The sequence below is a fragment of the Berghia stephanieae genome, chromosome 9, assembly GCF_034508935.2.
Source record: "Berghia stephanieae isolate SIO BIC M18660-M18661 chromosome 9, UCSD_Bste_1.3, whole genome shotgun sequence".
Classification (NCBI taxonomy): domain Eukaryota; kingdom Metazoa; phylum Mollusca; class Gastropoda; order Nudibranchia; family Aeolidiidae; genus Berghia; species Berghia stephanieae.
In genome coordinates this window covers 27,080,797-27,096,303 of record NC_088368.1, presented here as the reverse complement: position 1 = coordinate 27,096,303, position 15,507 = coordinate 27,080,797, and the positions used below count along the sequence as shown (strand labels likewise).

The following is a 15,507-nucleotide window of genomic DNA, read 5'->3' as shown; positions in this document are numbered from 1 at the left end:
TTACTTACTGCCCATTATGCCTGTTGGCATGTTGGGCAGCAACGAAAGATATCCATCTCCCTCTGTCAGTAGCCATCATCTTCAGGGAGCTCCATGTCTATCCACCCCCCCCCCCCTCCATCACCCTCTCATCTCTCTCTCTCCACTGCTCTCCTCCAAATTCAAAAAGAGAGGGAATTGGGATACCTTCCTCAAGCGCATAATGGACGGTGCCCCTGTGTCGAGCCCAATTAAGTCCCGGTAACCCTTGTACGTAGTAGCTTCCCTGACTTCGAGCAAAGCTGAAAATACTACGAGATGGAGGTCGGTTTGACGAACTCAATCCCTCGAGGGACATCGACTCCTCGAGACTGGAGGGAAAAGTTGCCAAGCTTTTCCACCAGCAAAAGGAGACATCTTGGGTGACAACAAACCGACTTGGTTGAGAACATGCCTCATGGCACACTCCCTTCATCAGGGGTGACTTGTCACCTGTCCAAATGTACCCATTGTGGTCAAGAGCTCGAAACGGCAGAGCATCGAGTTGAGCGTTGCCTTGTGGAAACTTCCGGGCGGGTTCTCGACAGTACACGATTGCGGCGATGTTTGCGTTCTAGATAGGTCATCTCATGCCTTAGAAGGGTGACACCATTAGAGAGGCTATCCTTGTCCTCTCTTTCCTTCTGATGTCCAGTGTAGGGTAGTTTTGCTGATATTTCCCTCCAGACTCATAGCATGTCCTATCCATCTCCACATTCTTCTCACAATGATGTCCTTCATGTCTTCCATTCCACATTGATTAAATGTTCATGACACTCCTGAAGGGTTTTGAAGGCCTATGTATGGTCATTATTATTATATGGATGTGAAAGCTGGACAATTACAGAAGACATTGGAAAGAAACTAGAGGCAGCAGAAATGTGGTTTCTTAGAAGGATGTTAAGAATCTCATGGACAGGGAAGAAAACTAATGAAGAAGTATTAGAGCAAGCTGAAACTAAAAGGTTATTAATTAGTACAATAAGAAAAAGAAAAATGCAATTTTTAGGGCACGTAAATCGACATAAATGCATTGAACATCTTGTTCTCACAGGAAAGATAGAAGGTAAAATGAGTACTAAAGGTAGACCAAGAAAAACATATTTGAATAGTTTGAACAGCTGGGTGACAAAGAAAGAGAAGAGTAATATTAGATTTCTGAGGTTATCTCATCAGAGAGATGAATGGCGTACCATGATCACCAATGTCTGACACAGACTTGGTACTTGAAGAAGAAGAAGAAAACGACCCTCCTGAAACACTTTGTATGAAATGCAGATAGCTGGTCAATGTCACTGACTGTCATCCTCCCTGTTCAGAACTATACAGAAATGTTAAAATAATATTCGTCAAGGTGGAGATAATTAGTATTTCTTGCATTGCTAAAAAAAAAAGTATCCGAATTTCATATTTCTCACCATTTTGTTTCTAATTGCACTTTTAATTGCCCAGTTCCTCCCTATACAATACTGTTTTGAGATGAACGTTCACAAATGCCGTATTTTAAGATATATTTTTTTGTTTGGTTTTTAGAAAGAGACAAATAAATGATCTATATCGGTATCTGATTGCAATATAGATCAAACACATTTTACATTGTCCCATAAATTCCCTTTTCTGAATTTCCTACGATTAAGTGATAATTGTCATAATTTTTCATCAATTCAAAACTCATGATAATAATGCATACATAAAAAGTCAACCAGTTAACTGCCGTATTTCCAAGAGAAAATACGTTATTAAAAATGTAGTCAGACGAGCCGTCCTTCAAATATCGATCGATTTAAATGGTTCTCATCCTGGCAAAAACTCTCAAACCTGGGACCTCGCGAGGTTTTCTTTAAAAGTCCCAGGTTTTAGAGTTTTGCCAAGATAGGCGTCATATAAATCGATTAATATTTAAGGACGAGTTTTCGGGCCAACTTTTTAATGAAGTGTTTGTTTTTTCCGGGGTAGGGCAGTTAACTGGAAAAGATAATTATTACCTTTTGAGTTTGGGCATAAAATTTATTGCGTTGTCATAATTTGATTCATATTTACTTATTATATAAGCCATCCACTGGGAAGAGCCAAGCATTCTACAACCACACCTGTGTTGAATCGTCAACTTCTGATCTGGTGAGTCAATTTTTTTTCATATTGGTGTAACAAGTAATAAACAAAAAATGAATATTATTGCAGCTCAAAAAAATAAAAAAAAAAGTACAAAATACAAAACACGGAACGTGTCGTCCTCAAAAATATTCTTCAGCCAAAAAAAAACAAAAAATAAAACAACAAAACATTTTTAAAAACATTTAAAATTCAGACAGACGGTAGAGCAATAATTAGCACTGTTGGATCTGGATTTCAATATTTTTTTCCCTCTTGCGAACAAATATTTCTCTGACGTCTTTTTGTATTTTAAGAAACGCGGCATTTGTGTATTAAGGTTAAAGTTAAAGCTAGAAAATAAGATATCATCACTCTGAAAGCAGATGATCAGGTGCACAAAGCATGTACTCGGTCATCCAGAGGACTGGATTTACACTTCCAAGGAGATTGGAATCATTATTTTGACATCATACTACGACGGTTCGCACACCTGCTATAAAAGACACCATAAATTACCTTTTTTTAAAAAAAAACTGTCTGTCGCAAAAATACATAAGTTATTTAACTCCACACAGTACATGTGTGAATGGATGCTTAGTAATAAACAGTCACGGAAAATTGTTATGTTACTTACAGCAGTGAAAAATGCGCGTAACCGTAATTGAATAGAAGGAACGAAATTGACGTCACTCAGCTTGTTTTGTTTTTAAACAGCATTTTAATGAATACTTCTCACTCAGATCAATCAGACTTTGAACTTTCAAGGTTACACCTAATTGTGTGTGTAGGTTGGTTTTTGATAACGTGCGCTTGGCTAAGAAACTCACAACATTGCCATCCGGAAAAAAATGGACCAACACACAAAACTATGTGTAATCTTAAACGTTTATTGTCTGGTTAAAATAGTTTAGTGAGAATTAGAAAAATCCGCTTCAACACTATTTTCTAAACTTTTAAGGGGTGGCCCTAATTTCGACACCCTCCAGGAAAAGTCGGTGTTTCTGAGATTTAGAAACTTCTGATTTCTTAAAAATAACTATCCATTTATTTCAGATACCTTTTTTGTTCGATCTATTTCATATGTCTTGCATTTCAGTCCCCAATCTTATAAAAAACTGACTAAAACATACTTTCTACACACTTATTTACATAAGTACACATCTAATAAAAGGGGGTTACGTCATTTCAACAAACATTTTCCGGTTAAATTTAGCAACATCTCCAGAGACGGCACGTCCACAGATAGATGGGTGTTGAAAGCTATTAGAATATCTACTTATCAATGCATATCTGTAAATGTGAACCACCGCCTATATTCGGTGTTATATTGGAATGGAACAAGTTCCAAAGTTTAATTTTAAGGAAAAACCTACTATAGAAAAACCGAAGCTGAGCTTAAAGAAATCCTTTAGAGCCAATCGGCCCATGGAGCTGGAGTTTATCCCGGTTTCTATTATAAGAAACGGACAATTAAAAAAAATTAAAAATTAAAATTGAGCTTTATATATCGCAATATCCACTAAATGTGCTCAAAGCGCTTACAATTGGTCCCTGGTCAACAGCAACATTTAACATGTAGGATGGGACATGACGCCTGTTAGGCGAGATTACAATTTTTTGGACAAAGACAACGCTGTTAACGACCAGGTACTCGTTTTACACCTGAGTACGGTGAGAGAATGTGAGTAAGGAGCCTTTTCCAAGGACTCAACTATGCGCCGAGTGCGAGGCTCAAACCCAGGACCTTCCGATCCCAAAGCGAGTGTCATACCACTAGACCACATAGCCGCACAATAACAATGACTTGCTATACTTTGCTCTAGGGCACTAGTTTATCAAAGCAAGCAGCAACAATCTCATTATTCCGATGATTAATGAGAACGAAATCATAGTCAGCATATAGTCACACAAACCTAAATGTCTGAAAAAAAATTTATGTCAACAATTAAAGCAAAATTCCAGTTTATTTTTTTTTTCTAAAAACATGAAGATGGTTTAACTTTATTTTAGACAATAGAAAATACTTTATCAATGTGACAAAATCATAAATTTAATACTCCGTTAATATGATTTTTCGACATCTTTTCTGGCACCAATTAATGTACGCTTACTTACAAGGTCTGATAATCCAACTTGTTATGGCTCGTTGTTATGGATACATACTATCAAACCAACGCAATGTGGTAAAGCAGGTCCATTAATAACATATGCATTCGGTGGTCAGACCTGCTAATAAGAGCACATTTCTCTGTGTATATTCCAGGAACTCTCTCGACCCAATCGAAGATGTTTGTCACACGAACGATCCTTGTGGCTGTCGTCATATTGACCATGACCACAGTATCTTCACTTTCTTCACCTTCTACAGGAGCACCCGAAAGATGTTGCCTCCATCGCAACTGATTGGTCAAGTTGTCTTCGCTGGCAAATCGGTTTGTGATTCCTGACGTTGGTCCAAGAAATAAATTTTGCCATCTTCATCATCATCATCATCATCATCATCATCATCATCATCATCATCATCATCATCATCATCATCATCATCACTATCCCATCACCAGCAACACCATCAGCAGCAGAAACACAATCGTCATCATCACATTTGTCGTCGTCATCATCATCATCATCATCTCCACCACCATCAACAACAACAACAACAACATCACCATCAGCACTACCACCGCCACCACCATCACCACCACCATCATCATCATCATCATCATCATCATCATGTCAACAGAAGCAGCAGCAGCATCACCACCACCACAACCACTACCACCACCACCACCACTACCACCACCACCACCACTACCACCACCACCACCACCACCACCACCATCATCATCATCATCATCATCATCATCATCCTCATCACCACCACCACCACCATCACCATCTCCATGATATCACGATATCTATGCCAGTAATGAAACCGACATCCAAACATCGATGTCAGCCATATTATTTTTTGTTTCTTCTCCCAGCAATATACTACATATGTCGACTTTGAAGACAAAGTCGAGTTGGAGGACCACGGGGGAAACAACGGCATTGAATACAGATTGTACGATGGGAAAAAAATCCATCTACTATGAGAGGAAAGTTAACGGTGAATGCAAGTAGGTATCTTGAGTTGGTGGTTTTAGTAAGATTGGGGGTGGGGGTGGGTGGGGGGGGGGGGGGGTCTGCATCGTGGCTCAGCACAATTGATGCTATGCATTTAGCTGAAAAAAAACCCACAACATCCGCCAGCCGGATATAATGTACCGGCACACAAAACTATGTGTAACATTGAAAGTTTATGGTCTTAATTTTATAATAATAATATAGTGAGAACTAATAATTAAAATGGCTGTGGAAAATCAATAACAAAAGTTGAATTACGTCATTATTGTTCCTCCTATATAGCAAATTCAAGCGTAGCCTTTGTTAACTTGGGGGTCCCGATAACTCAGTTGGAGGAGCATTGGCTCAAAAGCAAATTGACCTATATCAATCCTGGGGGTGAGGTTGTGATTTTTTTTTTCTGACAACACCCCCCCCCCCACCTCCTCCCCCGGCCACCCACGTCCTGTCCACCCAGCAGCAATTGGGTAGCTGGGTCTGTTAGATCTGGCGGGTTGTTTTTGATTATTTACTGTGCTTGCGACACATTTATGTCATTCCAGCGCCAATAAAAGGGCTGAGAATCGGATAGTCCAAAAATTCTAGATTTACAATGAAAACGACATTAGAAAAAAAGTAAGACAAAACGGAATCGATCAAATAGGGAATTAGATGAGGAATCCAAAAGCACACTATCAGTTGACTTAGTTTGAGATCCATAAAAGTCTCATCCAAATACAAGCACAAGATCCTAGCAAGAGGAATAAACTCAAATGTTCACAAATCATATTAAAAAATAAATATATAACAGTACATAACATCTCTCTTTCTCTCTCTCTCTCTCTCTCTCTCTCTCTCTCTCTCTCTCTCTCTCTCTCTCTCTCTTTATTTTTTTCTCCCCTCTTTCTTCCTGTCTATCTTTCTCTCTCTTTCTCTCTATCTCTTTCTCTCTCTCTCTCTCTCTTTCTCTTTTCTCTCTCTCTCTCTCTCTCTCTCTCTCTCTCTCTTTCTAACATAGTGCCTCTCTTTATCTCTTTCCAATCTTCCCATCTCTTCTCTTCCCCTTTCCCCCATTCTCCCTCTCCCCCCCCCCTCTCTCTCTCTCTCTCTCTCTCTCTCTCTCTCTCTCTCTCTCTCCGAATTTTCATTTTCTCTTTTTTTCGATTCAACTATGTCGTCTGATGATAATAATAATGATGCTGCTGCTGCTGCTGCTGCTGCTGATGATGATGATGATGATGATGATGATGATGATGATGATGATGATGATGATGATCATGATCATGATGATTATGATAGTGCTGGTGCTGATGATATTAATTATAACGACAACGACGGCTACGGCGATGATGATGATGATGATGATGATGCTGATGATTAAAATTGATGATGATAAACCCTTAGGCAAGCAAGTATCCTAAGTCACAAGGTTCTTAGCATTTAACAAAGAATATGACAGCAGCAGCAGCAGCAACAACATCAACAACAATTATATAAAGTTGGTGCGTGTTTGTGTGTGTGTCTACACAGGATAAAACCAATCAAATATGAGAGGTACTGGCGATGTGTTCCTGAGACCGCTGTCCATGTCCCAGTGACATGGGAGAACGGGATTGTGCTGGATGGATGGCTGGTTAATGTTGTAAGTTGTATAGTAAATTATTGTAAAAGATAAACCAAAAATATATTATATAATAATGTTGCTGATGATGGTGCTGATGATAACGATGACGATGATGATGATGATGATGATGGTGATGATGATGATAATAATGATGATGATGATGATAATAATAATAATGATGATGAAGATGATAAAATAATAATAATAATAATAATAATAATAATAATAATAATAATAATAATAATAATAATAATAATAATAATAATAATAATAATAATAATAATAATAATAATAATAATAATAATAATTATAATAATAATAATAGTTAGGAGGAGGAGGAAGACGACGAGGAGTAGGAGGATAACGACGATGATGATGATGATGATGATGATGATGATGATGATGATGATGATGATGATGATGATGATGATGATGATTATAATGATGATGATGATGATGATGATGATGATGATGATGATGATGATGATGATGATGATGATGATGATGATGATGATGATGATGATGATGATGGTGATGATGATGATGATGATGATGATGATGATGATGATAACGCCGACGATGAGGATGACAACATTAATGAGAGTAGTGATAATTATTCAAGCCATCCGGTAACGCGGGAAGAATTCAAGTAGACTTGGAAGATGATAAGACCAATACAGAGCTATTAAAAGTCGATCGACATCATTAACAATAATGTAAATATTTTTTAAAAAGGTTATATACATATCTATATATTTTTTAAAAACTTGGATATTTTTTTATTTTGGAATTAGATAAATTTAATGCTTTCGAACACGATAATTTCGCTGTTCGCAAATCGTCTTTTGCAATAATTGACCTCCTTACATATCTGTATGTATCCCTTTGAAGTTACAAAGTATTTGATGGTATGCGTTTAGGAAAAATACGAATTCTGTCGCCAGATCAATGACACCAATACACAAAACTATGTAACTACAAACGCTCATAGTCTGATAAAGAGAAATGAGTTTGAATTAATCACCCTACTAACAGTCTGAAAAAAGTGCTTTTCTATAGCGCAATATCCACTAAACGTACTCACAACACTTTACAAGGGGTACATAGCGAACAGTAAAGCTCTAGGACGAGACATGACGCTTGTTAGGCGATAATGCACATTTTTTCGACAGAGATAACACTGTTAAGGGCCAGTATCTCATTTTATACATGTGAACTGTGAGAGAATGTGGGTAAAGCGCCTGTTCCAATGACTCAATTATGCACCGCTCAGAGCGGGACTCGAACCGAAGACCTACCGATCCGAAGGCGAGTGTCATACCACTAGATCACATAGCCAATAACAAAGAGCTGAGCAACGTATTCTTCTTTGGTTATATCTTATGAACTGCAAGGGAGCCTGTTTTGCTTGATTTTAGGATACTACATCATTAAACTTTGTTTCTTTGGGAGACTTTGAACATTTTTTTTTATCATAACCAGACAATGTTAGCTTTTGATATCAAGGGAATAAAGGAACTTATGACTGCGATTGTGTCATCAAAGTCTGATAATCACATACCTGTGAAGCCAAAAATGACTCGCAAAATTGGAGAGTGTGCGTCTGAATGTTCGGCACCCCTTATCTGGAACTCCTTGCCAAGATATATCAGGGACATCGATGCTACAGAACTCTTTAAAACATCTTAAAACGTTTCTTTTTAACCCTCTCCTTACCAGCCAGTTGTAGAATATCCTCCTAAACGTCACACCCACCCATCACAAAAATAGACTTTTCTTACTCAAACATAAAAGTAACAATTGCATTCTATACAGAAAGTTGTTCGGCAAAATGATCTATAGAACACAGTATTTAGTATTTAAAGCTGTCGTCAAAGCATTTCTAGACATTTTGTGAAGTACAAGAGAAATCAGAATGAGAAAATTGTCGGTTGCATTGTAACGAACGTGACGATTTCCCAATGGGTGGTAAGGGGAGGGTTAGTATGTAACACTGTAGAAGTATATTGTTTTGTTTGATACTGCATGTTTGAGTGGTTGTATGCTTGAGTGAAAGTTGTCACGTTACTGTTAAGCGCGTTGAGCTTGTTGAGATAGGGGTAAGGCGCTATATATAAAAACCATAATATTATATTATCATTATTATTAATTTAAATATCGATCATCAGCCAACAATATATATGAGCAGCTTCGCTATAATACCTGCTTTTGCGGTTCGAGAGTGCATCTAGTATAATATTTTTTTTTCTCTACTTCAGAATGGATTCATGTTTTACTTTTTAATTGTTTAAGTAATATACTCACAACATCCGCCAGTCAGAATAAACATACCCACAAAACCATGTGTAACCTTTAAGGTTTAGAGTCTGATTGATATATTTTAGTGAGAACGAATCACTAACATGCTGTCTAAAATAATAACACAGAGCTGGGTGACGTCAACTTCATTCCTTCTATTGATGCTCTGCGTTAACGTAAATACTCACAACGGGCTATAACGTACCAACAGACAAAATTATAATTTGTACCCTTGAACGTTTGTATTCTGCTTGATATAATTTAGTGAGAATTAATCACCAAAAACAGCTGTCTTAAAAACAATAGCAAATAACTGAGTGACGTCAATTTCGTTCCATCTATTTATCCATAGGACCTCAAAACTACTCGCTTGATCGTTTTAAAGAGGGAAAGCTGCTTACCCTACCGTATTGTCCAGACTCGGAACGATATCACGCATAAGGTGCATTTCATCGACATTGTCGAGGGATTTGATGCCGAGACAGTCTTTAATAAGGATGTCACTGACTGCGTCTCTGATTAACTCTTAACTCTCTCAACCCTAACACCTACTATATCCGTAGTTTACCCAGGTCACTTTTACCCCATGCCTATTTATTACATTTTTCTGAGACAAATTAAAGGCGTAGTATCAAAGTTAATGTTTTTGGTTTATATAAATGTTAGAGGTAGTTGAATAAAGTTGAATAATCTTTGTACATCCTCATTTTTAATACTTTTTTTTCCAATTTTGAAAAGTAGCAAACATCTCTAGGTTTGAGTGAGTTAAGATAATAATAATAATATAGCATCTCTCATCTTTGGTGCAATGGATTAATTCCAATTGAAATTAAACAGCAATTATATTTTGAAAAAACTATTTGTTTTGATTATTATTATTTTTGTATTTGTTTTGTTTTTAATTAAGATCTCCCTCTCTCTCTCTCCCTCCCTCTCTCTCTCTCTCTCTCTCTCTCTCTCTCTCTCTCTCTCCCCCTCTCTCTCTCTCTCTCTCTCTTTCTCTCTCTTGCTCTCTCTCTCTCTTTCTCTCTTTCTCTCTCTCTCTCTCTTTCTTTCTCTCTACCTCTCTCTCTCTCTCTCTCTCTCTCTCTCTCTCTATATATATATATATATATATAATATATATATATATATATATATATATATATAGTGTGGTATAGTTAAGTGCTTAGGAAAAGGCTCTATACTCACATTCTCCCCTCTCCGTAGTCAGGTGCATAATGAGTACCTGGTCGTTAACAGCATTGTCTCTTCGGGAATAATTGTAAAACCGCCTAACAGGTGTTCTGCCCCGTCCTATTGTTACGTGTTGCTATTGGCCAGAGATTCTGTGTATTAAGCTTTTAGTAGTAATAACGTTTAAGCTACACCTCAAAATTCATTTCGTCAACGAAGCTTCGAAAGTCTTCCTAAGAACTGTTTCATAGCCACCTTTAAGTTTAGTTACTGGATAGTGGAGGATAGTGGAGGACGATGTGATCGCTGGTCTCTAGAGCTGCTTGACATTTCAGGTCGGCATCACTGTTCCCAAGATTACACCTGCGCATATCTGATGCTGTTTTGCCATGCCCAGGCGGTCTGAGGAAACCCAGTGGTTCTTGGCATTGTGGAATGCAGGCATTCTTTTGGTGGGATAATTTATGACGTTTCCTCCTCCTGGTGTTTCCCTGTTCCACATTTCTCTCCAGGTCTCTTGCACGCTTCTTTAAAGAGAAAGAATTATGGTGGAGATGACAAAACGGAAAGCATCGTAAGAGAGGCCCTCTCCTGCATTAAAGCGATCAATCCTTTCTTTTAAAATTATAGCATTGTGGAGAACATTGTGCTTATTTGAGTTAATAAAAAAATTGATACGGCGCACAACTCTACTGAAAGATTTGAAAATTAGAAATGTATTTTTTACAGATAGATAAACAGATAACTTGATTTCCTTTTATAATCTAAAGTCAGTTTGAAAGTTTGTTAAGTCAAACAGATATAATAAAAAATTTACCGAAGACACTAACATCTCATGGCCACACCCTCAACTCTATCTGTCCAGTAGAGTCCTTACTTCCGTTGTGTTGATTTAGCGGTGATCAGTGTTGTTGTGTATTAGTAGTGTGTTCTCATTGCGTGTATGTTTATGTGTGTGCGCGCGCGTGTGTGTGTGTGTGTGTGTATGTGGTGTATATTTGTGTGTCTATGTGTGTTTTGGAATGTGGTTGCGTGGAAGAAAAAAAAAAGGGGGGTGTCCATCAAGTAGAGAAATTCCTGAGCAAGGGGGGGGGGGGGTGTTTGCTAGGAACTGTCAGATTGGCATTTTTCAGCAAATCGTGGCATTCATATTGATATAATTTACTTGATCACATAACGGTATTCGGATTTAAAGAAATTTTAAACAAGTTTCACCGATTAACAGCATCATCTAATATTACTGCTGATATTACTGTCGTTTTTATGCCATCAATTTGATAATTATTGCCCTGGGAAATATTTAGTTAAACGTTTCGGCAAACTGTCAATTGGTTCTGTCTAGCTTCTAGCCCGAACAAGCCAAAAGTAGAGATTCGGGGACTTGATATTTATCGCGTCCGCTTCAGATTTTCATTTGACCTCACATAAGTTAAGTAAAGGGGAGAATTTATTTATTCAATTTGTCATCATATAAAAGCGTTTTAAAAACTCTAGAACAAACCTTGACAGATTTGTGAAAGTTTAAAATGTCCTAATTTGACCATTGTTTTGATTCTCTGCCGCTATTTTAATTTGTGAAGTATTGAAGGTAGTGCAAAGCCTGGTGTAAAGTAAAGCCTGGTAAAGACTTGCGACTTATTGATATTGCTATCTACTGACTGTTAAACTAAAATCATGCGAATAAAGCATGGCAGCGACGACAAGCACATCGATTAAAATGTGCATCTAATCGTAATCAAGCTAATCAAGAAAATGATTCTGGCAATATCGAATGAAAATAGTTCTTTCCCCGCGAAATTGCGGGCTTTTTACTTCTTCTTCTTCTTCTTCTTCTTCTTCTTCTTCTTCTTCTTCTTCTTCTTCTTCTTCTTCTTCTTCTTCTTCTTCTTCTCTTCTTCTTCTTCTTCTTCTTCTTCTTCTTCTTCTTCTTCTTCTTCTAGGTTCCATGCCTGGTCCAGGCTTCGGATACTGCATGAATTATCTCTCTCCATTCCTCCCTGTCTCTTGCTTTTTCAAACAGCTCTTGGATTGTTAGGTTGGTGAAGCCCTTCAGTTGGTCTATGAGTGTTTTTCTTTGTCTCCCCCGGGCGCGTTTACCAGGTATTTTTCCACAACTTGCCAGGTATTCATTCTTATCTTTCCTTACTATGTGTCCGAAAAAGGATAGTTGTTGATCCACTATTAAGGGTATTAGTTTCCTTTGTTGGTATGTTTGTTTTAGCACTTCTTCGTTCGTTTTGTGTGCAGTATACGATATTCTCTGCATCCTTCTCAAGCACCACATTTCAAAAGCTTCAATGTTCTTTTGTGTTTCTGCATTTGTAGTCCATTTTTACTAGTTGTTTTTAAAAAAAAAGTTTTCAAGGGTTTTACGGCGCTTGTAACACATTTAGGTTATATCAGCGCCATTAAAAAGGAGGAAAATGGGATAGTAAAAAGTTTTAGAATTACAAATAAAGCACCCAAGAAAAAGTAAGACATAGGGGAACTGGGATCAAATAGGGATCAGATGTAGATTCCAAGAGCACACTATCAAAGTACTTAGCTTGAGACCACCTATAAGTCTCATCCGGACACAAGCACAAAATCCAACAAAGGGGAATACACTCAAATGCTTAAATTATAAATTCAAAATAACAAATATAATAATACATAACAGAGAGATGATTTACAGGGAAAAAAACATCATCTCCCAAAACAATAACTATGCATTTGACCGTTTCCCTCCCAGCGAGGACTCCGGCCAGGGTCAGGACAAAACCAAGTAATCTCCTTCCAAAACAAAGACAGAAAGCATGTTGGAAAACAGATATAAGTGGATAGAAGACACAGTATGTACCCCCCTGCCCACTATGGGAGGTCAGGAACCCCACCCAGTCGATCAATTGTAATTGTAGAGACAATATGTATATATTGAATGGTCGTTGATCTAACCTCTGAAGTTGCGTTTTTGCCAATCCGCTGATCAAACCTCAGATGTCAACTTCAGAGATAAGCGCGCCTTCAAGATGCTCAAACCTCTGATGTTCGTTCAGAGCTTTGATCATCTGGTTTTGATTTCAAGGTAGACGGAGAAGTATTGCGTTATCTATCCTCTTTAAAGTGATCAAAGTACGTAGTGTAATGATATGTAGCAGGTTTAAGTGGAAAAGAATAATTGCACCTATAATGACAACCTCGATATTTTGTTTCACATTTTATGGGGTTGCAGTGACAATGGACTCTAGTAGATATAGCATATAATAATAATGATAATAATAATAATAATAATAATAATAATAATAATAATAATAATAATAATAATAATAATAATAATAATAATAATAATAATAATATATATATAATATATTATATCATTTTGAGCATTCATAAATATCACGGCTGCTGAATTATCAATTTCTAAGGCACGCTGTGGCTGGGATTAAAACCCATTATCTTCCGGTTATGGTTCAGATGTTTTATTAGTATAGATAATGATACGAAATGATGATTGACTGTTTCAAAAAGTAATACCCCGACCACCTGTTCTCACCCATCACTATTTTATGAAAAACAAGCCCTATCTCTTCCTGTCACACAAACAGGTACGTTATTTTGATTTTTTTTTTTAAAATCAACACCCCTCCACACACACAAACAGCAACAAAGAAGATAACAAAAACAAAAAAAAAAATATTGAGCATTTATATAACGCAATATCCACAAAACGTGCTCAAAGCTCTTTACAAAGGGTCCCTGGTCGACAGCGAGTCTAAAAAAGGACGAAACATGACTCCTGCATAGAGAGATATTACAATTTTTTCCCTGACAGAGACAACACTGTTAACGGCCAGGTACTCATTTTAACGTGAGTACGACGAGAGAATGTGAGTAAAGAATCTTTTTCAAGGACTCAATTTTGAGCCGTTCAGCGAGGGACTCGATTCCAAGACCGAGGACGAGTATTATATCACAAGAGCACATAGCTGCACTACTTTGATTATTCATGAAGTAAGGGTTTTTTTTAAATGACATTACACTCCATGGGTTTATCTAGGCCTATTGCTCCGATTTCAAATCCAAGTCCAAGACAAAAAGGGAAAAAGAAACCCAAAATGGTTCCTCTTAAAAGGGAAAGAATGATGATGGAGTTGACAAAATAGAAAGCTTCATCAGAGGCCTTCTCCTGCATTAAAGCGATCAATTGAAATTATAGGGACAATCAATCGTTTTGTCTTTGGTTCAGACAAGGAGATCGGCTACACCACATAACATCTAAAGATATCTATGCATAGTATGCGCTTGGCTAATAAGTTCATAGCATTGCCATCCGGGAGTATAACGGACCAACACACAAAACTATGTGTAACCTTGAACGTTTATAGTCTGGTTATTACAGTTTAGTGAGAATTACTCATAAACGCGGATGGCAAAAAACAATAACAAAGATATGAGTGACGTCAACTTCGATCTATCTATAAAATTTTACTTTAGAGTAGAGGAGGTCGACACATGGACCTCTTGTACATAGGCCAATCGTAAATGCCAATTACGTGAGTACACTTATTTAAAATTCAAACTATACATATCCCCCCCCCCCCCCCCACCTTACACACAATACTTTACATATTCTAAAAAAAATAAACCCACTAGAAAAGTGATGAAGCGCAATATCCATCCAGTGTGCTCACGGCACTTGAAAATGGTCCTAAACCAATAGAAAGACGAGACATGATGCCCCAATGGGCGACGTGACATTTTTGATCGGACACAGACAACACTGTTTCCGACCAGGTACTCATTTTACACCTGAGTACGGTGAGAGAATGTGTTTTCGATTCATGCCGCCTCAAATATAGATAGAACTAAGTTGACGTCACTCAAGTCTTTGTTATTGCTTTTTGCCATCCGCGTTATGAGTAATTCTCACTAAATGATATTAACCAGACTATAGATAGTATGCGCTTGGCTAAGAGGGCTCATAACATTGCCATCCGGAAGTATAACGGACCAACACACAAAACTGTGTGTATCCATTAACGTTTATAGTCAGGTTAATACAGTTCAGTGAACATTACTCATAAACGCGGATGGCAAAAAACAATAACAAAGACCTGAGTGACGTCATCTTCGACCTATCTATAAACGTTCAAGGTTACACATTGTTTTGTGTGTTGGTCCGTTATATTTCCGGATGGCAATGTCGTGAGCTT

General features: G+C 37.5%; 1 protein-coding gene across 1 annotated transcript; it reads left to right on the top strand.

Moving 5' to 3' along the window:
- Positions 1-1,998: 1,998 nt before the first annotated feature.
- LOC144979964 (uncharacterized) lies at positions 1,999-9,998 on the top strand. The gene is made up of 5 exons (XM_078927317.1): positions 1,999-2,136; positions 4,376-4,544; positions 5,097-5,231; positions 6,748-6,859; positions 9,492-9,998. Exons 3-5 carry the CDS (start codon positions 5,110-5,112, stop codon positions 9,660-9,662), a joined length of 405 nt encoding a protein of 134 aa, XP_078783443.1. The 5' UTR covers positions 1,999-2,136; positions 4,376-4,544; positions 5,097-5,109; the 3' UTR covers positions 9,663-9,998.
- Positions 9,999-15,507: the final 5,509 nt, after the last annotated feature.

What these genes read in the sequence shown, in the direction of transcription:
- LOC144979964 (XM_078927317.1), top strand. Translation starts at nt 5,110, where the DNA reads ATGTCGACTTTGAAGACAAAGTCGAGTTGGAGGACCACGGGGGAAACA. An exon ending in AAAGTTAACGGTGAATGCAA is followed by an intron (nt 5,232 to 6,747) that starts GTAGGTATCTTG and finishes GTGTCTACACAG; the next exon opens with GATAAAACCAATCAAATATG. An exon ending in ATGGATGGCTGGTTAATGTT is followed by an intron (nt 6,860 to 9,491) that starts GTAAGTTGTATA and finishes ATTTATCCATAG; the next exon opens with GACCTCAAAACTACTCGCTT.